Source organism: Macaca mulatta, chromosome 9 (assembly GCF_049350105.2).
Source record: "Macaca mulatta isolate MMU2019108-1 chromosome 9, T2T-MMU8v2.0, whole genome shotgun sequence".
NCBI classification, from domain to species: domain Eukaryota; kingdom Metazoa; phylum Chordata; class Mammalia; order Primates; family Cercopithecidae; genus Macaca; species Macaca mulatta.
In genome coordinates this window covers 100434481-100461673 of record NC_133414.1, presented here as the reverse complement: position 1 = coordinate 100461673, position 27193 = coordinate 100434481, and the positions used below count along the sequence as shown (strand labels likewise).

The window sequence follows — 27193 nt, the reverse complement described above, 5'->3', positions numbered from 1 at the left end:
TGTAGTATTCAGTACAGTAACATCTGTACAGATTTGTATCCTAGGAGCAATCCACTATACCATGTAGCCTAGGTATGTAGTAGGTTATATTATCTACATTTGTGTAAGTACACTCTATGATATTCACATAATGCAAAATCACCTAATGATGAATTTCTCAGAACATATTCCCATTGTTTATGTTCTTCTGAACATAAATTTAATTGCATTTTTCCCCTGTAGCGTACAGTTGTCCTCTACTGGGAGTCAAATAAATACGTTTAGAAGATGAGACGAAAATAACAATAAGGATGTGTGCGTGTGTGTGTGTGTGTATGTGTATGTGGAGATAATTTGTGTGCATGCATGCAACACACACACACAGAGAGATGTGGAGAACACACCTTATCTTGTATTTGAGCTTTTCAAAGAATATTTCTGAATTATATGCAAGAAAGGAAGAAACTCAAGTGTAGCTAACCTTGTCTGATTTTAGGAAGCCATACAAATATTATTTCAAAGAGAATTTTCCCATATAAAATAATTCACTAAGTTTAATGAATAATTTATAATAAATGGTTTGATATTTCTTATGAAGTTAAGTGTTACTCTGTTCTTTTTGTATCTTAAGTGTATAGTTTATATGGTAGTATTTTTAACAAGACTATTAAAACAGACTTTCTTTTCCAAAAATAAAATGTTTTATGTTCTTAGCCAAATCCATTTTGATATTTTTTAAATATTGTGAATGTGAATGTATGATTTTATATTGATTTATTTTACCCACAATATTTATATATTGTTAATTGTAGAGTTAACTACACGGTATGTAGGGGAAGATTTGCATATATTTCACACAGCAGGTTGCTATATATACTGTTATGTGAGTGTAATCCCACTCTGATTTTGGTATACCTGCCACCATAGAAATAAAGCCAGGGATTCAGTGGCTACAAAAAGACCATGAAGAGTGCAAGCTTTTTCCAGTCATGCCCTAGTAATAGTTGGAGCTGCTTTCCCCACAACATTATCTTCTTGACACTTGCAAGAGAATAGATTATTCATTCGCAATTGCTAATGAAATACAAACACCAAGTTAGCAAATTAAAACGTTAAATTTCTCAAAGCGACATTGACTCATCTATATTGCATATAAGAAATAAATATTTTATTTGCTTCATCATTCAATTCAATTTCCCAATATACATTATTTGAAATAGAGGTAAATTTTTCTATGAGGTGTCTATTCTTATTTTCTCCTTTTTTCACTGAAGGGGTTCAGGAAATGCCACCCCAAAACATGACACATTGGTATGTTTATTACTTTGAACTGAGGACACTTGAGGAACAGTGGATGCCCACAGAGGCTTCCTCTGAGCTCCCTTTAGTCTTCCTAAAGACAGCCCCCAAAAGGAACTGAACTGTCATGAATTCCCTCCCTGGGAATCTTATCAATCAAGGAAGATTAACTTCAATCACAGAAGAGACTGGAGGTGGACACTATGACCCAACAGATTAACACCTATTTTTCTGAGGGCTGCTCCCAGATAACTTGTGTTACATGAGAGACCTTATGTCTGCATAAGACAACCTTTATTCACCATACATTTTCTCCCCTTATCCTCCCATAGCTTGTATTGCCACCATCCCCTGAAAGTGCCAAGTCCCTATTTCTTTCTGTACCTCAGGATGCTGTATAAACCTCAATCATCTGATCCTTCTTCCAATCCCTTATTTTGTGGGACTCCCATGCATGCATGTTATTAAATATGGTTTTCTCATTTTAATATGTTTTATGCCGATTTAATCTGTAGCCCAGCCAAAGAACCTAGGAGAGTGAAGGGAAGTCATTTTTCCTTACCCTACTGCACCATCCTAAATCTTTGTGCAAAAGGAGAAACTAGCACAGTGAAATTGTTTCTAAATTAGAAACCAGAGTGTAAATCAGTTCTCACTGCAGGCAGCTCTCAGTTTATAAACTCTCTGTTGGTAATCTGATTGTTTCAAATTAGGAATGGGTATTCCCATAGAAATAATGTTTTAATCTGCCATCTCAGGCTTGCCTGAAAAGGTTTATCATTGATACGATAGAAATACTACCATTTGTACAAATGAAAGAGCAATAGAATTGAAACAAAGCAATGTTTCTATTTATATTGGACACTGGTTATTAACAAAAAGTCAGATGATGAAGAAGATGGAGTCTTTTGTGAGATTCTGAAGGGGACTTCAGGGAACTCTTACTAGTTCATAGTCCTTTATGACATCTAATTTCATTTTAAAAGAATGTGGCTTTTCTTGTCCCTGCAACTCTAAGTATTAAAGCCATTTTTAATTTATTTTGGGAGTTTTTTGTTCTCTTTGAAGCTAGGGGTTGTTTTATTCTGTTGTTGTGGTAGAAGTTGGCGTCTTGTTCATAAACGGAATAAAAGAGGAAGGGAAGAGAAGATAATTCGGTGAGTTAAGAAGAGATCTTGTGTCAACAGGACAAGAAATTGAAGGGAAGAGCGAGAGTAACAAGACTGGAAATTTTAAAAGGAGATATATATACTTTAAGAAGGAAACTGGCTGAGTAGTGAGCTGTTAACTGTGAAAACTTTGGGTAAGAACTTGAGCAAGTGTGGAGGAGGTGATTTGCGGTTATAGTGGGGAGTAGGAGGCAGCAAGAGTAAACCATCAGATGGACATCAAGCCAGAATACTTTGCCTGCTGCCTGAGCTGGGGGTAAGTGCCAAGGTTAGTTGCATAGAAACTTGGAAAAACAGTCTGCATGGGATATTCATAACATAGGATGAAACCAGATATGTATGAAAAGATTTCAGCAGGTAACTCAACAATTGTATTCTAAATGTCCATGAAATCAATGAGACTAGCTCCATTTTAATGTCCCTGAGAAGACCCATGTATCACTCACAAGTGTGGGGAGAAAAGTTTGATCTTTGGAATTTGTTCTTTAAATAATGGAATGACGTCCCATATGTCATCTCATCATGGAGATTACGCCCTAGCAGATGTACGCATTTCCCTGCAAACAAAGAGTAAACAGGTGTGTGAGGTGGGTGTGTTAGGGCAGGAAAGCAAAAGGAGGAATTTATGTTTTTGACTCTAAAAATGGGAAAATCATGAGTCTTGAATATGTCATAAGAAAGAAGTAAACTACCTACTATGTTCTAGGCATAAGAGGTGCTTTGGTTAATTGCATTAAATTATATACTAACTCTAATTAATAACAGACACCTGGTAAAAACAGATACCTGGTTAATAAGGAGTACTTTTGGATAACTTGGTCTACAACTGAAGTTATAGGTCAGAAGCAAACACCTTTAGGCTATGAAATTTCATGTCTTTCCAGAGATGAGCCAGGACAACTTTTTCATTTTCTTTCTCTTTTGCTATCACAGCTGAATCTCCTTTTAACAATTGTACCTTCTTATACCAGTTAAGGCCATTTTATTGAGCTCTTTTCCTGCAACAATAACAATAATTATTTTTATTATTTTTTGCCCCCATTTTGTGTCAGCTGTATATTAATATATAAAATTTCTAATTTTCTAGTCTTCATAACAACCCTTTAAGGTAGGGCATACTTCTACTTAACAGATAGGGCAAACTGAAGCTCAGTGATATAAAATTTGTACATCACATTATATTATTATAGAATTATTTATACATACACACACAGTCTTTTGCTGAGGGTCAGAAATGCAAATGTTCAGGTAAAGATAACCTCTATCATCGAATTTTTCAGGTTCAGCATTTGCAGTGATGTAAATCTCAGGTGGGAAATAGGGGAAAATGATTGAAACCTATTTCAATCATCCATTTTCATATATGGAAACAAAAGAAAGATAATAATATGGAAACAAAGATAACCAAGAAAAATGAATATTTTACTAATGTGTGAACACCAGTACATTATTAAAGTAAACTTTTAAAACATTGCAAAGGCCGGGCGCCGTGGCTCGAGCCTGTAATCCCAGCACTTTGGGAGGCCGAGACGGGCGGATCACGAGGTCAGGAGATCGAGACCATCCTGGCTAACACGGTGAAACCCCGTCTGTACTAAGAAAATACAAAAAACTAGACGGGCGCCTGTAGTCCCAGCTACTCCGGAGGCTGAGGCAGCGTAAACCCGGGAGGCGGAGCTTGCGGTGAGCTGAGATCCGGCCACTGCACGCCAGCCCAGGCGACAGAGGGAGACTCCGTCTCAAAAAAAAAAAAAAAAAAAAAAAAAAAAATTGCAAAGAAATGGTAGGCTGATATGAAGATAAAAAATAATTGTGCTTTTCATCAAATTGAGATTTTTGTTAGTTATGAAAGTATATTTTAAAATAAATAAAATGCTGTAGGCTTCCACAAGATGAAAGTTTTTATTCCCAAGTTTAGTTATTTGTTTTGGCTTTAGCTAAGCTTTGTGAAGAGTTGTTATTATGTAAATAGAAAAGAAGCTAGTGGATCTGCAAAGTACAAGATTATTTCTGAGTGTCCTTGAGCTTATACCACCAGACTCTGATGTTTTGCTTCAGTACCACAAATTTCACGTCTTTGCAAATAGTGCTTTCTGATTTCTAAAACTATAAAACTTTTTAATTAGAATATTAATTCTCCAAGTCATTGCCTTGGTATAAAGTATCTCTAGCCATAAATGTAAAAATATATATCTGTATAAAAATATGAGGTGACATGTAATAAAGTTTTTATTGTTATGGATTTTAGAATGACTATATTGCTCATGAATGGCATGGCCATAAAGTAATTAGATGGATAGGCTGGGAAGAGTGGCTGTAAAATATGTATGATATTCTGTGACATTTTGTATAATAGCACACACAATGTTTTATTTTCATGTTCTTGCCCATCTGAAACTCAGCATTTTTCCCAACAAAAAGAATGATGGCACAATAGTCTAAAAAGTTTAGAATGCATGGAAATAAGGAAAGCATTTTCCAACCGTATTATTGTGGTTTGCAGACTTACTGTATGTGTTCTGTAAAGAAAACAAGAAAGCCAAATACATTTAGATTTTGAAATCCAAAGAGAATTTTCCCAAGGATAAAACTGATAATAACTTTTATCAGTTTTTTTTTATAATTTAAGTGAAATTATTTTACATGTCAGTCCAAAATTAATTCTAGACTCTGCTAAGTGGTTGAGAGATTTTTTTATAGTGATTAGCATAGTGCTGGATGCATAGTAGGCCTACAATAAATGTTGCTTGAGTTAACTAATCTTTCATGCTTTCAGAAAATAGTTCCTGCATTTAAAAATGTTTATTTTGTTCTAATCCCATGCTTAGAACATGTTGCTATAGAAACGATTGAATGTCATTTCGGTTTCACAGGACCTCCGGATAAAGAGAAGAGTGGGTAGTTTGTAAAGCAGCAGACTTCATGTGATTGGGAGAAAGTAATAAGATTTTATGAAAAACCAGCTACAGTCACATCTACATAGCTAAATACTCTTTTACAATGGCTGCTAGGACAGAGTGGCAAAAGGCAGTAAAGCAGGGACCAGAGAGAAAACCCTTTTTTCCTTGACAGATTGTTCTTTATGATTAAAGAGATGGGGAATCAGCAGGGATTAGAAAACGCTCCCTGATTGCCAGGGGGAGAGGAGAGAGGACCTGATTAATCACAAATACTGGTAACACACTAACAGTTTGAGCCTTTACAGTACTGCAAAGGCCTTTTGGCATGACATCTGCCCCCAGTGTGGCAGGATCACCTGTTTCATCACGGAAGCTGAAGAACTTGCTTCTAAAAAAAAAAAAAAAAAACGCCTTGTTTATTTTTATCCTACAGGAACAAAAGTCATGATCTATTAAGTATTATTATATTTTAGAAACTTCAGATGTCTTTATGTTCTTTTCTTTCCTTTTAAATGCCACTTAATGCATTGATTGTTAGGGTCCCACACAATTTGAGAAATATTAAGATAACTTTCTCTTGCTAGATATGAACTTTATTGTCCTATAACACCAATGCTTTCCTTCTGATGACTTCCAAAAAAAAGCCAGCTATGCATAGCAACTAGGCAGAATTTACCTGTTAGACAGGGTATTCAAGTCATGATTTGTACTCAGGTAATGATTAGCATTCTCCATAAACACACGAGTGTAAAAACAGCTTAATCCTAAATGTTTACCAAAAAATAATCTCAAGTGAGCAGAAGACAATACAAGGAAAGCCACTTCTGTGCCCTTTATTTTTATACAACTGTGGGATAGGATTAAGAAATATAATGCTAGAGTAATGATCCAAAATTTGGTTTTCATTCATTTCCAAAGGCGTATCTTTGAACATTCAGCCTTCTAAAGTAGAAAGATAACCAAAGAATTCCACTATGTACATTAATTTTTCAAAAATTATTGCCCAAAATACTTTTGACATTCTTAATACTCTGAAAAGTTTTGTTTTGTTTTGTTTTTATTCTCTACTCTGAAAAGTGAAGTGTAGCTGTGCACTTTACTAGACAAAGACGTGTCTTTGATTTAGTATTATCCTGATATGCTTGAATATTAGGATGCCACCTCTAAAGGCTTTTTGAAAACATTTCTAAAGTGTGATATACACATAGACACCTCTGAAGGCTTTTAAAATCAAGTACGGTCATGTTGGATTTTTGCAGTACACTTATTATGTGCTAGGTATTGTGTTAAACACTTACTATTATCTTGTTTAATTTTTCTAGCAGTCTTTAAGGCAGGCAATATTATTACTCTTATTTTGCAGGAAAACAGATGCTTAGAGGGATTAAGTAGCTTGACCAATGTCACACAGATAAATGTCAGAAACAGAATTCAAACCCAAATTTTTCTGACTCCAGAGATGCTTCTCAGGATGAAAGAAATATTTCCTCAGGGAAATCCCACATAGATATAACTGCTGAAGTCTGTCGCCAATAAACTCGAGATTTATTGCTTGCCAAGACTATTTCTAAAACTGTGCTTCCAGCCTTAATGACTTCTATACCTATAGAGTCCAAGTTAACATTCAATTTATTCCAGGTGAAGTGAAACAAGACTGATTCTGTGCTTTTATAGGAAAGGAATGACTCATGAGTAGTAAAATTTCAAACTGTCCTGACCTGCTAGGAGAACTGTTTATGGAAAACGGGACTTTCAGCACTATTTCTACAGCCACTTTGGGTAAAGTGGAACCAGTTATTCTGGCTAAGATACTATTGCCCTTGTGTACAAACAAAGCCCACAGAGCTAGATGGTCTAATATAAGTAGTTAATTCATGCACAACATTTCTTGACATTCTTGGAATTCACCATAAAAAATAAAGGTAATAACTAAATCAAGAGCTGTTTTCCTTGATCAGAACTTAGTTATAAAACAAATTGGCTTCCTAACTTCAGCTGTCCCTGAGCTAAAATGCTTTACATATGGTGGTAAATCAGGAAATTAGCAATCTTCTGTAATTTGCTGTAAACAACAAAACTGGCTGAAGCTTAAAGGCTTTGAGCACCAAGTATCAATGTGAGCAGCATTTACCAATAACTGTAATATTGGTAATAAATACCATGATATGCTAAAAAAAAAAAAGTTTTTATTTTACTATTAACATTAAAATCTTCATAATCATGCCCCCAAAGTCAGTATGATGTGAAGAGAAGTGCATCTGAAAGTAGTACCTTATTTACTTATGAAAAAACAGACATTTATAAGTTGCACAACATTCTTACCATACTCCTGGGCCCATGGATTTGGTTTTAAGAGGTTGATCTCTACTACTGCCTAAGAGTATAATGTTTCTACTTGGCTTCAGAGTGCTTTCCTAGAAGAAGCTAGATGAAAATACAGTTAAATATTGTTTCGGTCCGGGTCCCAGCAAGAAATAGACAGTATATGTGAAACAGTTTTATGTAAAGAATTTAAGAGGCTGGGCATAGTGGCTTATGCCTGTAATCCCAACACTTTGGGAGGCCGAGGCGGGTGGATGATTTGAGGTTAGGAGTTCAAAATCAGCCTGGCCAACACGGTGAAATCCCGTCTCTGCTAAAAATATACAAACACCCACAAAATTAGCCAGCTGTGGTTGCATGTACCTCTTATCCCAGTTACTCGGGAGGATGAGGCAGGAGAATAGCTTGAACCCAGGAGGCGGAGGTTACAGTGAGCAAAGATTGCACTTCTGCACTCCATCCTGGGCAACAGAGTGAGATTCTGTCTCCAAAAAAAGAATTTAAGGAAGGGGTATTCACAAAACAGTGGGCAGGGTTAAGGCAGCCAGCCAGGGATGTTGTGGCACCTAGGAACTAGTAACAGCAGGAAGCCATTACTAGTCCTAGGCCTAAATGGGTAAGGGAAGAAAAGGTTACCAATGCCCCATGAGAGTTGGAACTAGGGGAGAAGAGCCACCTGAAAGGAACTTTAGCTGTAAAGGAGCTCACCATTGTCAATACCTGGCAAAGCAGGACGGAACAGGAGGAATCAATATTCCAGCCTCTGTCTCCTACCTGAGAATCCCCTGCCTATGTCACCAATTGACCAAAACCTTCCAGAAACCAGAACTCTAGGAATTTAGCCCATAAAGGGGCCAGTCTCCCTGGGCACAGATCAAAGCAGAGAAGGGCAAGGAGTGGACATAGGAGAGCAAGAATAACCAGCATAAATAGACTTCTTGTCTCTGTTCAAAGAAAGAAGAGTCATGGGGAGGGAGGAAAGAAACTGATTATCCTTGTAAATATTATAATATATACAATACTAAAAAGTAAACAGGAAAAATTGATAACATACAATAAATTTAGAATGCCAGTATCACCCATTAATATAAATCAGTTTAATAACATGAAGAATCTAATAGACCAGTTAGCAAAATGACATGAACGGATTGCTTGCAAAAGAGAAAATATATACGGGCTTTTAGTCATATGAAGAATGTTTAGTCTTACTATATTAGAACCAAAGCGAGATCTATTTTTCCTAGCAAATAACAGAAATTACTTAATATAAGCAAGGAATACAGTGAAATGGGTCTTTTGTATACCATTAGTAGAAATTATAAATTGGTATAGTGTTTCTGAAAAACCATTTAACAGTAATTCAACTTCCAATTTCTATCTTAAGGAAATAATTAGAAACATAGATAAAAATCTGCACAAAGATGTGCATAATAGTATTAATTATAATAGAAAAAAGGAAACGAATGTTCAACATTAATGAAATGATTAAACAAATTATGTAACATACATTTCATCAAATATTATAGAGGCATTAAAATATTTACAATTAGGGCTTTTGGTCTTACGGTAAGCAGAAATTCGGTACCAAAATTATATGTCCAATCTGATCACAACCATGTTTAGAGAAAAACTATCATAATACTAAAGGGAAAACATCAAAATGTTACTTGTTTATCTGAATAATGAAAATATGGTGATATTTTTACCTTTTCCCTCTTTATATCCTTGCCTACTTGCCAAATTTTCTGAAATAAGGATATATTCATTGTATTTATTGAATGCCATTGTTCACTAGTCACTGTTGTAGGACCTGGACATACAAAGCTCATGAAGCACAGTCTTTGCCTTAAGTTGCTTACAATCTAGTGTCTTATTTTTATATTGTAATTTCTAAAATAATAGGATAATAAAGCTATTGTTTATTTAATTAGGGTGAATGAGGGGAAGTAGCATTCAATATATTTGGTCTCTTTCTCTCGCACCACCTTTCAAAGCCAATAGGAATCCTGGCTGCCTGTGACTTTAAAATATGTCCAAAATCTCATGAAATGTAAACTAATAAAGCTTTCAGGGAAAAAAAAAAAAAAAAAAACCTAAGAAAACATCTTTATGATCTTGAAGTAGGCTATTGGCAAAAACATCTTAAGCAGGACACAGAAGTGTTAATTATAAATGAAAACAAAATAAGTTGGGCTATATTAAAATTAAAACTCTGTTCATCAAATCATACTTTTAGGAGGGTTAAAAGGCAGGCCACTCAGGAAGGAAGTTTTAAATAAATTCATATTTAAGATTCATATCCACAATATATAAAGAACTCCTGTATTGCAATTAGAAAAAGACAGCCCAAAAGAAAAAATGGGCAAACATTTGAACAAGCAGTGACAAAAGGATATATGAATGACAAACATGGAAGAGTTTTCAAGTATTAGTCACCATGGGGAGGGCGGAGCAAGATGGCCGAATAGGAACAGCTCCAGTCTCCAACTCCCAGCGCGAGCGACACAGAAGACCGGTGATTTCTGCATTTTCAACTGAGGTACTGGGTTCATCTCACTGGGGAGTGCCGGACGATCGGTGCTGGTCAGCTGCTGCAGCCCGACCAGCGAGAGCTGAAGCAGGGCAAGGCATCGCCTCACCTGGGAAGCGCAAGGGGGAAGGGAATCCCTTTTCCTAGCCAGGGGAACTGAGACACACAACACCTGGAAAATCGGGTAACTCCCACCCCAATACTGCGCTTTAAGCAAACAGGCACACCAGGAGATCATATCCCACACCTGGCCGGGAGGGTCCCACACCCACAGAGCCTCCCTCATTGCTAGCACAGCAGTCTGTGATCTACCGGCAAGGCAGCAGCGAGGCTGGGGGAGGGACGCCCGCCATTGCTGAGGCTTAAGTAGGTAAACAAAGCTGCTGGGAAGCTCGAACTGGGTGGAGCTCACAGCAGCTCAAGGAAACCTGCCTGTCTCTGTAGACTCCGCCTCTGGGGACAGGGCAATAACAAACACAGCCGAAACCTCTGCAGACGCAAACGACTCTGTCTGACAGCTTTGAAGAGAGCAGTGGATCTCCCAACACGGAGGTTGAGATCTGAGAAGGGACAGACTCCCTGCTCAAGTGGGTCCCTGACCCCTGAGTAGCCTAACTGGGAGACATCCCCCACTAGGGGCAGTCTGACACCCCACACCTCACAGGGTGGAGTACATCCCTGAGAGGAAGCTTCCAAAGCAAGAATCAGACAGGTACACTCGCTGTTCAGAAATATTCTATCTTCTGCAGCCTCTGCTGCTGATACCCAGGCAAACAGGGTCTGGAGTGGACCTCAAGCAATCTCCAACAGACCTACAGCTGAGGGTCCTGACTGTTAGAAGGAAAACTATCAAACAGGAAGGACACCTACACCAAAACCCCATCAGTACATCACCATCATCAAAGACCAGAGGCAGATAAAACCACAAAGATGGGGAAAAAGCAGGGCAGAAAAGCTGGAAATTCAAAAAATAAGAGCGCATCTCCCCCGGCAAAGGAGCGCAGCTCATCGCCAGCAACGGATCAAAGCTGGACGGAGAATGCCTTTGACGAGATGAGAGAAGAAGGCTTCAGTCCATCAAATTTCTCAGAGCTAAAGGAGGAATTACGTACCCAGCGCAAAGAAACTAAAAATCTTGAAAAAAAAGTGGAAGAATTGATGGCTAGAGTAATTAATGCAGAGAAGGTCATAAACGAAATGAAAGAGATGAAAACCATGACACGAGAAATACGTGACAAATGCACAAGCTTCAGTAACCGACTCGATCAACTGGAAGAAAGAGTATCTGCGATTGAGGATCAAATGAATGAAATGAAGCGAGAAGAGAAACCAAAACAAAAAAGAAGAAAAAGAAATGAACAAAGCCTGCAAGAAGTATGGGATTATGTAAAAAGACCAAATCTACGTCTGATTGGGGTGCCTGAAAGTGAGGGGGAAAATGGAACCAAGCTGGAAAACACCCTTCAGGATATCATCCAGGAGAACTTCCCCAACCTAGTAGGGCAGGCCAACATTCAAATCCAGGAAATACAGAGAACGCCACAAAGATACTCCTCGAGAAGAGCAACTCCAAGACACATAATTGCCAGATTCACCAAAGTTGAAATGAAGGAAAAAATCTTAAGGGCAGCCAGAGAGAAAGGTCGGGTTACCCACAAAGGGAAGCCCATCAGACTAACAGCAGATCTCTCAGCAGAAACTCTCCAAGCCAGAAGAGAGTGGGGGCCAATATTCAACATTCTTAAAGAAAAGAATTTTAAACCCAGAATTTCATATCCAGCCAAACTAAGTTTCATAAGTGAAGGAGAAATAAAATCCTTTACAGATAAGCAAATGCTTAGAGATTTTGTCACCACTAGGCCTGCCTTACAAGAGACCCTGAAGGAAGCACTAAACATGGAAAGGAACAACCGGTACCAGCCATTGCAAAAACATGCCAAAATGTAAAGACCATCGAGGCAAGGAAGAAACTGCATCAACTAACGAGCAAAATAACCAGTTAATATCATAATGGCAGGATCAAGTTCACACATAACAATCTTAACCTTAAATGTAAATGGACTAAATGCTCCAATTAAAAGACACAGACTGGCAAACTGGATCAAGAGTCAAGACCCATCAGTCTGCTGTATTCAGGAGACCCATCTCACACGCAGAGACATACATAGGCTCAAAATAAAGGGATGGAGGAAGATTTACCAAGCAAATGGAGAACAAAAAAAAGCGGGGGTTGCAATACTAGTCTCTGATAAAACAGACTTTAAACCATCAAAGATCAAAAGAGACAAAGAAGGCCATTTACATAATGGTAAAGGGATCAATTCAACAGGAAGAGCTAACTATCCTAAATATATATGCATCCAATACAGGAGCACCCAGATTCATAAAGCAAGTCCTTAGAGACTTACAAAGAGACTTAGACTCCCATACAATAATAATGGGAGACTTGAACACTCCACTGTCAACATTAGACAGATCAACGAGACAGAAAGTTAACAAGGATATCCAGGAATTGAACTCATCTCTGCAGCACGCAGACCTAATAGACATCTATAGAACTCTCCACCCCAAATCAACAGAATATACATTCTTCTCAGCACCACATCGTACTTACTCCAAAATCTACCTACCAACCAAAAAAAGTCCAGGACCAGATGGATTCACAGCTGAATTCTACCAGAGGTACAAGGAGGAGTTGGTACCATTCCTTCTGAAACTATTCCAATCAATAGAAAAAGAGGGAATCCTCCCTAACTCATTTTATGAGGCCAACATCATCCTGATACCAAAGCCTGGCAGAGACACAACAAAAAAAGAGAATTTTAGACCAATATCCCTGATGAACATCGATGCAAAAATCCTCAATAAAGTAATGGCAAACCGGATTCAGCAACACATCAAAAAGCTTATCCACCATGATCAAGTGGGCTTCATCCCTGGGATGCAAGGCTGGTTCAACATTCGCAAATCAATAAACATAATCCAGCATATAAACAGAACCAAAGACAAGAACCACATGATTATCTCAATAGATGCAGAAAAGGCTTTTGACAAAATTCAACAGCCCTTCATGCTAAAAACGCTCAATAAATTCGGTATTGATGGAACGTACCTCAAAATAATAAGAGCTATTTATGACAAACCCACAGCCAATATCATACTGAATGGGCAAAAACTGGAAAAATTCCCTTTGAAAACTGGCACAAGACAGGGATGCCCTCTCTCACCACTCCTATTCAACATAGTGTTGGAAGTTCTGGCTAGGGCAATTAGGCAAGAGAAAGAAATCAAGGGTATTCAGTTAGGAAAAGAAGAAGTCAAACTGTCCCTGTTTGCAGATGACATGATTGTATATTTAGAAAACCCCATTGTCTCAGCCCAAAATCTCCTTAAGCTGATAAGCAACTTCAGCAAAGTCTCAGGATACAAAATTAATGTGCAAAAATCACAAGCATTCTTATACACCAGTAACAGACAAACAGAGAGCCAAATCAGGAATGAACTTCCATTCACAATTGCTTCAAAGAAAATAAAATACCTAGGAATCCAACTTACAAGGGATGTAAAGGACCTCTTCAACGAGAACTACAAACCACTGCTCAGTGAAATAAAAGAGGACACAAACAAATGGAAGAACATACCATGCTCATGGATAGGAAGAATCAATATCGTGAAAATGGCCATACTGCCCAAGGTAATTTATAGATTCAATGCCATCCCCATCAAGCTACCAATGAGTTTCTTCACAGAATTGGAAAAAACTGCTTTAAAGTTCATATGGAACCAAAAAAGAGCCCGCATCTCCAAGACAATCCTAAGTCAAAAGAACAAAGCTGGAGGCATCACGCTACCTGACTTCAAACTATACTATAAGGCTACAGTAACCAAAACAGCATGGTACTGGTACCAAAACAGAGATATAGACCAATGGAACAGAACAGAGTCCTCAGAAATAATACCACACATCTACAGCCATCTGATCTTTGACAAACCTGAGAGAAACAAGAAATGGGGAAAGGATTCCCTATTTAATAAATGGTGCTGGGAAAATTGGCTAGCCATAAGTAGAAAGCTGAAACTGGATCCTTTCCTTACTCCTTATACGAAAATTAATTCAAGATGGATTAGAGACTTAAATGTTAGACCTAATACCATAAAAATCCTAGAGGAAAACCTAGGTAGTACCATTCAGGACATAGGCATGGGCAAAGACTTCATGTCTAAAACACCAAAAGCAACGGCAGCAAAAGCCAAAATTGACAAATGGGATCTCATTAAATTAAAGAGCTTCTGCACAACAAAAGAAACTACCATCAGAGTGAACAGGCAACCTACAGAATGGGAGAAAATTTTTGCAATCTACTCATCTGACAAAGGGCTAATATCCAGAACCTACAAAGAACTCAAACAAATTTCAAAGAAAAAAACAAACAACCCCATCAAAAAGTGGGCAAAGGATATGAACAGACATTTCTCAAAAGAAGACATTCATACAGCCAACAGACACATGAAAAAATGCTCATCATCACTGGCCATCAGAGAAATGCAAATCAAAACCACAATGAGATACCATCTCACACCAGTTAGAATGGCGATCATTAAAAAGTCAGGAAACAACAGGTGCTAGAGAGGATGTGGAGAAATAGGAACACTTTTACACTGTTGGTGGGATTGTAAACTAGTTCAACCATTATGGAAAACAGTATGGGGATTCCTCAAGGATCTAGAACTAGATGTACCATATGACCCAGCCATCCCATTACTGGGTATATACCCAAAGGATTATAAATTATGCTGCTATAAAGACACATGCACACGTATGTTTATTGCAGCACTATTCACAATAGCAAAGACTTGGAATCAACCCAAATGTCCATCAGTGACAGATTGGATTAAGAAAATGTGGCACATATACACCATGGAATACTATGCAGCCATCAAAAAGGATGAGTTTGCGTCCTTTGTAGGGACATGGATGCAGCTGGAAACCATCATTCTTAGCAAACTATCACAAGAACAGAAAACCAAACACTGCATGTTCTCACTCATAGGTGGGAACTGAACAATGAGATCACTTGGACTCGGGAAGGGGAACATCACACACAGGGGCCTATCATGGGGAGGGGGGAGGGGGGAGGGATTGCATTGGGAGTTATACCTGATGTAAATGATGAGTTGATGGGTGCAGCACACCAACATGGCACAAGTATACATATGTAACAAACCTGCACGTTATGCACATGTACCCTACAACTTAAAGTATAATAATAATAAATAAATTTAAAAAAAAATAAAAATTAAAAAAAAAAAAGTCACCATGGAATACAAATTAAAACCACAATGTAATAGTATCTCTACATCCCAGATTAAAAAGACAGATAGTAGCCAATTCTGGCAACAATGTGGAACAACTCAGCTTTCATACACACCTGGTGGAAGTACAAACTGTTACAATCACTTTAGAAAACCATTTGGCAGTATTTACTAAAACTGAATTATGTGAGCTCCATCATTCCAGAATTCCAGTACTAGAGAATCACGTACATATGTTCTTCATATTAAATGTGTGATAACCAAAATCTACGAACAATCCCAATATTCATCAACAGTGGAATGGATAAGTAACTTATAGTATATACGTATAAGCAATACTGTCCTACAATTAATTAACTACAACTACATCTAACAACATTTACATAACAAACATAATATTGAGTGAAAGAAGCCAGACACCAAAAATATATACCATATCATTCTGTTTATGTAAAGTTCAAAAACAGCTAAAGTAATCTATGATGTTGGAATTTAGGATTCCTGATTACGTGCCGCAGGAAAAGAGTGCCTGGAAAAGGAGCAGAAGGTAGCTTCTGGGGTTCTGGTAATGCTCTGTTTCTTGATCTGGCTGCCGGTTATACGGGTGTGTTCACTTCATGAAAATTCATCAAGGCATAATTTTCTCTATGTATGTTAAACCTCTATTAAAATTTACATTATACATATTATATATTTATATACACATATATTGTGTGCATGTATGTGAAATGACAACATTTCAACAAATGAAGTGTTAATGAGTTAATCGACTTTTATTAGCAATTCATAAACCAGTCAGCATCCAGTCTATAAAACAGACAAGAGCTCCACTGGCCATGAGGTCATGGCCAGTAAATTGGTTTAATAGAGAACTCCACTGGCTGTGAGTTGGTTTTTGTAAGGCAACTTGAGCGGGAACAAGGAAACATCTAGTGCAAAAGGTAAATTGGTTAACATCAGGTTACTAAAGGTTACTCTCCTCGTATGGATTAAAGCAGTGGGGACTTGGTTATTATGCCCGCTCAGCTCAGGTTGACTGGGCCCTTTGGATTGGTTGTTGTGGATTTCCTTTTTTTTCTTTTTTTTTTTTTTTTTGTTTTTGGAAAACTGACCTTCTCCCCTAATCTCTCAGGTCGGATCTTGCAAGTAAACAGCTTAGGTTTTGGTTTGGCGATCAGGAACATTAGCATGAGTGACTCCAGTTTAGGTTGGTCTGTTGGGACCTAGGGCAAGATCTTACCCCAAATCAATAGCCTCTCATAATTTTTATTTAAGAGTATATACACATATGCACAAACACACACACACACACCCTATATATTTCATCCAAACTGTAGCCACTTCTGGCTTCCTCTACTGTTCTCTCTAATCTAAGACTTCTGCAAAAGCTGCTTGCCCCAGTTCCACTCTTGCACCCCTGTATCTTCACCAGTAGCCAGAATGAGAATTTTAAGACAGAAGGAATGCCATTGTCTGTCCCTGGCTCATAACGAGTAGTAGCTTCCCATGTCAATCCAAGTAAAAACCTCAGAGGTAACACCTCTGCCTCTCTCAGGCAGTTCCTGCCTCTCTCTACCTCCTAAAGCCACTGTAATATTTAACTAAAGTTGCCCCCTCATCCTTGAGGTTTGCTTATCCCTACTGTTGTAGATTAGTCTATATAAAACAGCCTCCCTCAGACCTGTTACTTATCCCTTTACCTGCTTTATTTTTCCTTATAGCTGTTATCACCAACTGACATATCATTTACTTGATTATTGATTTATAATGGCCTTTCTGCCACTAGTATGTAGGCTACATGAGAGCAGGGACTTTATCTTTCTGCTTTACAGCCCTAACGTCTAGAAAAGTGCATGGCATAAAGTAATGGAAGGATGGATGGATGGATGGATGGATGGATGGATGGATGGATGGATGGATGGATGGATTGATTTGATTGTCACCAAAAAATGTAGAAAATAGGCAGAATATGTATTATTAACCTTCTTTTATAGGTTTGGAAACTAACAGAATGAAATTACATGAGGAAACAAAGAAAATGAAATATTTGCTCAGTGTTATTCAGGAGTACAGCCAGGTCTTCTGTTCCTCTCTCTCACTCTCCTCTTCTCTCTCTTTTTCTCCCTCTGCTCTTCACCTCCCACAAACCCACTCATGCACACAAAGACACAGGCACAAGGAGAATGAAATAAGCACAATTTTCCTCATTAATGAAAGTGTGCATGTGAACTACTCTGTTCACTACAATTTTTAGCCATTTTACTCATAGTCATAAAATATAGTTTATATTATTTATGTATGTGTAAGATATATATTATATAACATATCTTACTCACATATATGTGTGTGTATGTGTGTTTGTGGGTTATATAATCCTATTGGTTGAGAATTAAATGAGGATGACAGCCAGGTAAAGATTTATTACTTTGGAATTAGGCCTTTTTATATAAGCCTTGATTTGTGGTCATTTGTCCTATTTGAAAACATGATAAGAAAGAATCTATTGTTTTGCTTGCCAAAATATGTGGGACCTAGGGCTGGGTTCTTTAGCATTTTGCACTAGAAACTTTTTAAAACAAAGTGAGATCTTTTTTTAAGATGCTGCCCTCATTCCAACAATAAAAAACTTTTAAGGCTCTGAAGACAAAGTTTTTGTCAGTGAATGTCCAGAAATTGTGATAGTTTCAGTCAGAAGTCTCACCTCCCTGTTCTCAGAATGAATTGTAGAGCCCCTGGAACAGACAAGGGTGTGTAAGGTTAATTGCTCTTTCTATATAGATATCAATTACCTTTTCAACGGGCTACCCAGTGGGATTTACCACTTGGCAGCTTGTCTAAAAGCTAGCAAAAAATAGGGGGGTGGGGAGAGGACTGATTTGGTTGTCAACATATTGACCCTTCAGTGTTGGTTAAAAAAAATAAAAGTTTTAGGCCCTTTCAGTTACTAAGTAGCTAACTACACAGTTTTGTTTGGTTAGTGTTTTTTTTTTTTTTAATTAAAAAAATGGGAAACAGTGATTATGTGCTCAGCGGCTAGCATTAATATGTTTCACCTCCTCCCTCTTAGAAAACAGTAAGTATAACATGAAGCCACAACTTTAAAAGCAGATTAAATTAAAAAATGAAGTTCCAAATTCATTGAGTGTAATGAGGCCAATGTCAGATCATTCGTTCATCAAGTAGTTACAGCTTTTAATAAGGCAGAAAATTATGGTTAAAGGGAAATATGGCTTTTACTTATGAATACAAAATAGCCATTAATGTCAAGGAGAAAGCAATGCCGAAGTTTATTCTGAAACTCAGACTTGCAGATGAGCAGAGGAAAGTGTAGGGTTATAAGAATATATGTGTAGCTCCAATGTGGGAGCTCTGGCTTCATCTTGGCCACACAACTTGGAAGCTGTGTAACCTAAGGCAGGTTAGTTAACCAATCTGAATCTCACCTTCCTGGGGATGTGAAATGAGGATGGCTTTTGTGAAGACTAAATTAGGTCATGGTTGTAAAAATGTTTTGTAGTTGAAATAATGTATAGGATTATTACTGTGCTATAATCATTTATTGAATCCCTTTCCTGCCTCTCTCTACCTCCTAAAGCTACTTCTGTAATATTTAACTAAAGTTGCCCCTCATCCTTGAGGTTTGCTTATCCCTACTGTTGTAGATTAGGATATTTTACCCCAATTAAATGAGAATTTCCCATGTGTTCCATGTCTGAATGAGCCTTCTAAGGCAGAACAGAACTATGACCTTCTCTGAAACCTAAACTATTAATGTTGTACATACATAAACAAGCAGCTCCCTGAGACCTTAAAGGTAGGGGTATTGGAGATAGAAAGTAAAAAGTGGAAAATATGTCTTCTTTCCCTACCTCAGGATGGAACATTATCCCATTTTCCTAAGTATGTTTTCTTGTCCCATTTTCCCAAGTATTTTTTTCTATCTATAGTAGAAAAAGTCACTATTTAATGAACACTTATTATATGCCAAGCACTGTGCTATGCATTATTTCATATAATCCTCACAACAGACTAATGCATTCTGTACTATTATTGCGAGTATAGACAAGAGAACTGTAATCAGAGCAATTAAGTAGTTTAACCAGTGTCACATATCTGGTAAGTGGAGAGTCAGGATTTAAACCTAAACCTACTCAATTCCTTTTCCAGGCTTTTCCTATTATTTACCTCCTACATTTCAACTTCTTTTGTGAAGAAGTTGACAAAGACATTATTTCTTTGCATGTCTGTGTTTGCCTTTCTATCCCTTTAAAGTTTCATCTTTGGTGTGCTTGTAATGGGTACAGTAGGGACCTGTAAACAAAGATGACTAAGGTGTGGTCCCTCTGCTTAAGAAGCTATTATAATGCACTGGCAGAAAGATGACAGGCGAACAAATCACTCTATGACATGGAGCAATTTGTGTGTGTGTGTGTGTGTGTGTGTGTAGCAGTTTTTGTGTTCTTCAACTTTAAAGTTCAGGTATACATGTGCAGGATACTCAGGTTTGTTACATAGATAATCATGTGCCATGGTGGTTTGCTGCACAGATCATCCCGTCACCTAGGTATTAAGCCCAGCATGCATTAGCTCTTCATCCTGATGCCCTCCCTCCACAATGCCCCCATTCCCAATAGGCCCCAGTGTGTGTTATTCCCACCTTGTATCCATGGAACAATTTAAGAGGTCATAAGAGATAGAGCATCAGCCTCCTCATCTGTAACTTGGAAATTATACTCTACCTTTTAAAACTATTATGATAGAGTGAAATGCTTATGTCAAGTATATAGCAAATACCCTGACTTGTAGTAAGGGGTCAGTATATGGAATCTATAATGTGACCAGACAGTCCAAGGACTAGGATATCAGAATAGAAAAGCAATTTGGAGCCAGATTTTGAGAACCTTGAGTGCCATTCCAAAGATTGTGAACCTTAACTTCATAAAAACAATGTGCCAAAGTTAAGAATTATTCCAAAAAGAAATTAGAGCTGATGCTATTTTACATTACCTTTCAAAATTCATTGTGAGATGGAGTTGGTAGAAGCTGTTGTAACTGATTTAAAGGAGTTTTATATTTGATGTACTAAAAGGAAAGATGATATTTTTAAGTTTGATGCCTTTTATTTTTTCTCCCACAGTAATTAGTGAATGCCAAAGGCAGCAACTGGAGGCTGTGAGCTACTCCTCTCGATATGCTCTGGGCCTCTTTTATGAAGCTGGCACGAAGATTGATGTCCCTTGGGCTGGGCAGTACATCACCAGTAATCCCTGCATACGCTTCGTCTCCATTGATAATAAGAAGCGCAATATAGGTCAGTACCCCCATTATTTCCCTTAAATACAGTAACAATGGTGGGTGTAGATCATGAAAAATGCTGTTTAATTGAGTGTTACCATTCTGAACAGAGCAAGCATTTAACTCCAAGCCACAGGGGATAAAATTTAATGTCACATTTGGCCAGTAATAAAATACACAGTGAAACCGGCAAAGTTTTTCAGAATTTCATTCACCACATGGTTTATATTACTGAGTTCATGAAAATAGTGTCAGAAGGTTTAAGGTTTCAAAATGACCCAAGTTCTATTTCTTTAATATGGATGCATCTATATGCAAATGTATCTCTCATTTGTTTCTTGGTGAAGTTTGTTTTTGTTTGTTTGGTTTGGGTATTTTTTTTTCTAATTTGATAAGTGCTGCTCTTCCACTCCCTCAGCTGGAAATTAAAGGAGAATTTTACTATGTTATGAAAATCCTTCACTTCAATATAATTTTATTGTTTATTTGCATTTCATCTGGGGGAAAATGGTAAATTTACTTTAGAAACAATGTAATGAGTAAAATGTTTCATGAGAGCTTTACTAGAATGTGATAAATCTACACTCCACCCTTTTTGTTGAAGATAGTTATAAAAATTAGATTTGAATTGTAAGAAAAACATAACTGATTCCTTTTAGGCAAAAAGGTGAAAGTGTATTCTGATTTGTAGGATTGCAGTGATCCCTGAGATGCTGCTTTTTGTGGAATAACCATAAGGATGTAAAATGACTAAAACTCTTGAATCGTCCTGTCAATCTGTTATGGTATTTTATGGGACAGTGATGGCTTCACCAAGCCATTAGTTAGAAGTCTGGCTTGATAAAATCACCAACTAACATCTCTCAGCTCACCAGACCTTCATAATGATAGAACTGGGCTGGAGTATGGTTTTTATATCAGAGCTCATGATCTTAGAAAAATGTTTCTTTTATAACTTAAAACTCCCTTAGGGCTGGACTGTTTATGTTAACATGATACCACATATATGTACAATCAGCAGTTCATGAAATGCCTTAGAACTGCAATGGACTAACCATTTTTAACTCTACAACTGCTTTATTCTGAGAAAAGAAGATTAACCCTTGATCTTTTCATGTTATATGGCATGAATTAGACATTATCCTTTGTATATTTCATCATAAGATATGATATCTGTCAGGGTGTATTCAGTTGTATATAACAGAAAAAAAATTTTAAACTTGTTTAACAGCATAAAGACATTTGTTATATTATCCACTATGGACTGAATTGTGTCTCCTCCATAGACATAGGTTGAAGCCCTAAGCCCAATATGGTTGTATTTAGAGATGGGGTTCTAGGAGGTAATTAAGATTAAATGAGGTCCTAAAGGTAGGACCCTATCCATGTAGGGTTGATGGCCTTATAAGAAGAACAAAAGAGAGAAAGCTCTCTCTCTCTATCCTGGCTTGCACATACCATGTGAGGACGTAATAAGAAGACAGCTATCTGCAAGCCAGGAACACAGCCCCAACTAAGAGCCAAATCTACCGGCACCTTGATCTTGGACTTCCCAGCCCCCAGAACTGTGAGAAATTTCTGTTGTTTAAGTCACCCAGTCTATGGTATTTTGTTATAGTAGCCTGAGCTGACTAATAATACATTATCTAAGGAGAAGATTGGAGAGACTTCAGGGTTCATTGATTCAGGAACTGAGCAATATCTTAAAAGACCTAGGTTTTGTCTTTCTCTGCTCTCTTCTACTCTCAATGTTGACATCCTCAGAAGACTGGCAGCAAGATGGCAATAGCTATTGGAGTCACACTGAACCTAACAACATGCTTAGGAATGAAATGAACTATCACTGGCTAAGGATCAAGGAAATCTTGGGAGGCCAAGGTGGGTGGATCATGAGGTCAGGAGTTCAAGACCAGTCAGGTCAACGTAATGAAACCCCATCTCTACTAAAATTACAAAAAAATAGCTGGGTGTCGTGACAGGCGCCTGTAATCCCAGCTACGCGGGAGCCTGAGGCAGGAAAATCGCTTGAACCCAGGAGGCGGAGGTTGCACTGAGCGAAGATCGTGCCACTGCACTCCAGCCTGGGTGACAGTGTGAGACTCCGTCTCAAAAAAAAAAAATAATATATACTAATAATAATCAAGGAAATCTTTACAGAAGCCTTTTGGTCGACTTCTCCTCATGTGTCACAGACCAGAATTACCAGAATTGGATTACTTGAGTGCTGCAAAACCAGTCACTGGCAAAGAGGGTGGGAGCAACGTGGTAAGCCTACACAAGTACAGATCTAGTCCTGGAACTGGTACTAGGATCATCTTTCCCTTAGTTATGAGGAGTGCTATCTGAATAAGATAGAGTTTTGTTAGGAGGAAGAAAGGAAGTACTAAATGCTGGATTAGCAATCAATAATGTCCATTATCTCCAAGTAGAGTCACATCTTATATGGGAGGTAAAGTTCTAAAGTTGTCACATAAAAAGAGTCATGTATATTCAAACTTACCTTCAAAGTTTCTTAAAACTATATGACATTTTGGAGAATGATGTAACGTCTTTCAGTAAATTCAGTACAACTATTTTCCCAACATTCAGTAGATTTCTGTTTCTTTGGTGAAGCCAGATTAAAGTTGGTTTGGAATTGTAGGACCCAGTGATATTTTCTACTATGAAAGGCACACAGGAAGGAAAGAAATAACAGAGTCATATCTCCTAACAGACTATAAATCTGCTGTAAAAATGGAGTAGGATGGTGGGTAAAAGCACCCACAGTACAGTGCAGTAATTTATAAAATTATGCAAATTTGAAAGAGTACAACATAAAAGATTAATAAATTCTCTCATGTGATTGGAAGCATTTGAAATAATAGAATTTAAATTTTTTTTATATCAACAATCATACAATATTAAAAAGAGTGGGCTACCTGAATTGGAAACCATGTTTTTGCTACAGCCCATGGTGGTGCGACTTCAGCAAGCAAAGAAATGCCTGCTTTTCTTTGACAGCTGTATGGGAAATTAATCTTCAATTATGCAAGTTTTAAATTAAGTGATACAGAATGCCAGTAATGGCATTTCATAACATAAAATCTAACTGCTTTGCATTTAAACTATTTTTTCTATCTGGGGGCCAGGATACTAAATGGGTCTAGCTGAATTCACATACTACAAATGCCCATATAATGTAACTTCACTGATTTTACTGATATTGATATTTAACTAGGACAGTAAGAGTTTTTTTTTGTTTGTTTGGTTTTTGTTTTTGTTTTTGTTTTTGACAGAGTCTCGCTGTGTTGCCCAGGATGGAGTGCAGTGGCAAGATCTCTGCTCACTGCAATCTCTGCCTCCTGGGCTTAAGTGATTCTCCTGCCTCAGGCTCCCAAGTAGCTGGGAGTACAGGTGCCTGTCACCATGCCCAGCTAATTTTCTTTGTACTTTTAGTAGAGACAGGGTTTCACCAAGTTGGCCAGGCTGGTCTCGAACCCCTGACCTCAAGTGATCCAACCGCCTTGGCCTCCCAAAGGGCTGGGATTACAGGCGTGAGCCACTGCACCCAGCCAGAAGATGTTTCTTTACGCCAGTAATACTACCCCACACCCTTGCTTTATGTGGGGTGTTTGATTGAATCAAGAATTAATACTACAACATACATACACAACCAATCAAACATTTGTGTTCTGTCAGGGTAGAGAAGCAACAAGATAAAGTCTGGCATGGTGGAGACCACAAAATACAGTCAGTTGTTAAGTCTTGAAAAGAGCTAGAGGATATAGAAGAAGCCTAAAGATCAAGGCATAATCATTTGTTAGAAGTCAGGAATAGGTAGTACATGTAGAAAGGCACAGCCAGAACCAAAGTTTCTTTAGGCAGAGGGAGTAGATTCCAAGATGTACTAGACCCAACTTTAAGTAACAATAGTTATGAATATGCCCCAATATCCTTGTTTGTGTTTCCCAAAATGTGTTCAGTGGAACACTATTTCCTTGAGTTGCTCTTTGAAAAAGGGCTCTGTCATCAAATAAATTTGCAAAATACTACAGACGTTTATTTTGGAGAATCTCAGGACACGTTATCTTATTAAAGGATATTCCTACAGAAAAGACACCTTTTTACTTCTTTTAATCTAGAATTTCCTAAATGTGCTTGACCATGAGTTATTGTATTTCAGCACCAAACCTACTAACATCCCATAGAAATGGTTCCCAAGTATACATTTTAGAAGCACTGACTTGATGTCACCTTTCATGCTTCACACCTGGGCAGGAATTATAGGCCAGATAACTGGAGTGGGAGGTCTGGTCCTAAAGGCATCAATTGGGAAATACTTGAGATTTTTTTAGAAATGAGAGAACCCTTGTTGCCAATGAACTCAAATCTTCATGGAGTTAAAATTTGAGAAAACTTATATTAAAATAAGGTGTTTATCATATTACCTTGGGTAGTTTTTAAAATTAGTAAGCTTGGCGTAGTGGCAAGAATTGGGACTTACAAGACCTAGATTCAGATTCTGCTTCTGAAAAATGCTACTTTTGTACTTTTGTATAGGCCTTGTATTTGTAATGCTAGTTTTTGTAGTAAACATACCCAAAACCTTTAATGGCCTGAACATGACTGAGGTTTATTTCTTGCTCATATAAAGCCCAAACAGGTATTTGTGATTGGTAGGTAGCTTTCTTCAAAGCTTTATTTAGGAACGCAGGCTCCATCCATTTTTTGACTCTGCAAACTTCATCAGGTAACTAACAGAGTCAGTGTACTCATAGACATCAATCTGTGGATGGAAAGAGGATGGAGGAGAGCCAGAGGAGTTTTTAGAGGTAAGCCTAGAAATGGTGCACCTCAGGTGTGCTCACATTCTGTTGGTTAGGACATGGTTATGTGACCACACTTATTTGGAAGAAAAGCTGGAAATGTAGTCTACCTATATATGTAGGAAGAAAAAGTGGATCTGGTGAACATTTAGCCAGTTTCTACTAAAACATTTGGCATAAATCGTTCTGTAAAAGGAACAGATTAGACCTGTGTGAATGATAAATAGGTTTCAACACAACTGAGAATCATTCAGTAAGTAATTGCCACCTGGGACAACAACTAAGAATGATTCCCAGGCTGGGTATAGACTCAGTAGAAAAAGATCTGCCAACAATTAGCAATGTCTGTCATGTAGAGGACATAAGGAATAGTGCCACAAGTGAGATACATTTACTTCTGAAGAAGATCTCTGAGCTCCATCCCAGATCTTAAATTTGAAGTTAGACTGTCCGGGAGTCCAGACTCAACTCAGCACCACTGACTAACTGTGTAACTTTGGGTAAATTAAACTATCTGTTGCCTCCTTAATAAGATGAGTAAAATAATACCATACCATACCAAAGGGTTACTGAGAAGTAAATGATTTGAACCTATGAAGACCTTTGCTTGGCATTTAGAAAGTAAGTCAGTATTTATGGTACCTATTATTATAATTAACAATTCCAGTCTTCAATTTGGACATTATAGTCTCTGAAGCAAAGGGCATAAATATAAAAATCTAACTTAGGTGAATGCAGCCTCTGTTACCAGTACAGATAGGAGTTAGGGCAGCTTAAATAAATAAAATGAGTAAGCAACCCTGAAAATGATTGATCAGAAATTTAGCATTCTTTCCTTGTCACCATCTGGAGGAGTGTTAATGATCAACAAAATAGCCAATAGGCAGCAATCTGAGGCGATTAAGGCAATCTGAATTCTAGAGATGTGATGGCCAATGGACATAATGACATAGTTTTCAATATCTTACCAAAGAAAATAATCCAACTCATCTTAAAAGAAGAAAAGCAAATGAACAAACTTAGAGGTTATTCATAGAGTTTATCCTTGCAAGAATTTTATTGTTAGAATCTCTGAGTAACAAACACTAATATATAATACCTTTAATGGCTGTTTTGCAAAATATGCAAGAATGTTATTCCATATGACTATTACGTCAACTCTTTATAAAAACAAGGACATAATATGAGATGTTATAAATAATTGGGATGGTCCTGTGACTTTAAATCCATTCATGTTGTGACACTTAAAAGAGTTCATGATTATTCCAGTTAAACAAATAGCCATGAAATTTATAACACAAAATGGTCCGCTTAAGAATTGAATGAACATGGAACTATTTGAACTTGCAGAAAATGCAATCCAGACAGGTAAAACTTTATAAGTAGAACAAAAAAGGAAGACCAAGAAGAGGGGAAAAAGAAAGAAGGAAAAGAAAAGAAGAACCATAATCATGAAAAACTGTCAGGTTTCCAGTTTGGGCTTTTGTTTTAAAATATCAGAGCTCTCAGATAAAGTAGTAATCCTCATCTTAAAATAATAAGCAGTGACTAGTAATCATGATATTTTGTTGTTTATATAAT

General features: G+C 37.5%; 1 protein-coding gene across 5 annotated transcripts in view; it reads left to right on the top strand.

Annotated features, from left to right (window-relative positions):
* Positions 1-27193, top strand: part of RNLS (renalase, FAD dependent amine oxidase) — a 311199-nt gene that overhangs the window by 217791 nt on the left and 66215 nt on the right. For 4 of the 5 annotated variants that reach the window (XR_013397857.1, XM_001082034.5, XM_077945591.1 and 1 more), the window contains exon 5: positions 20650-20823. Coding sequence is in view for 4 of the 5 variants with exons in the window: in XM_001082034.5 (XP_001082034.3) it covers positions 20650-20823 (174 nt within the window). In the remaining variant the exon portion in view is untranslated. Of the gene's footprint in view, positions 1-20649; positions 20824-22964; positions 23114-27193 lie in introns of those variants that run through there. The other variant, XM_077945593.1, reaches the window with a different exon arrangement.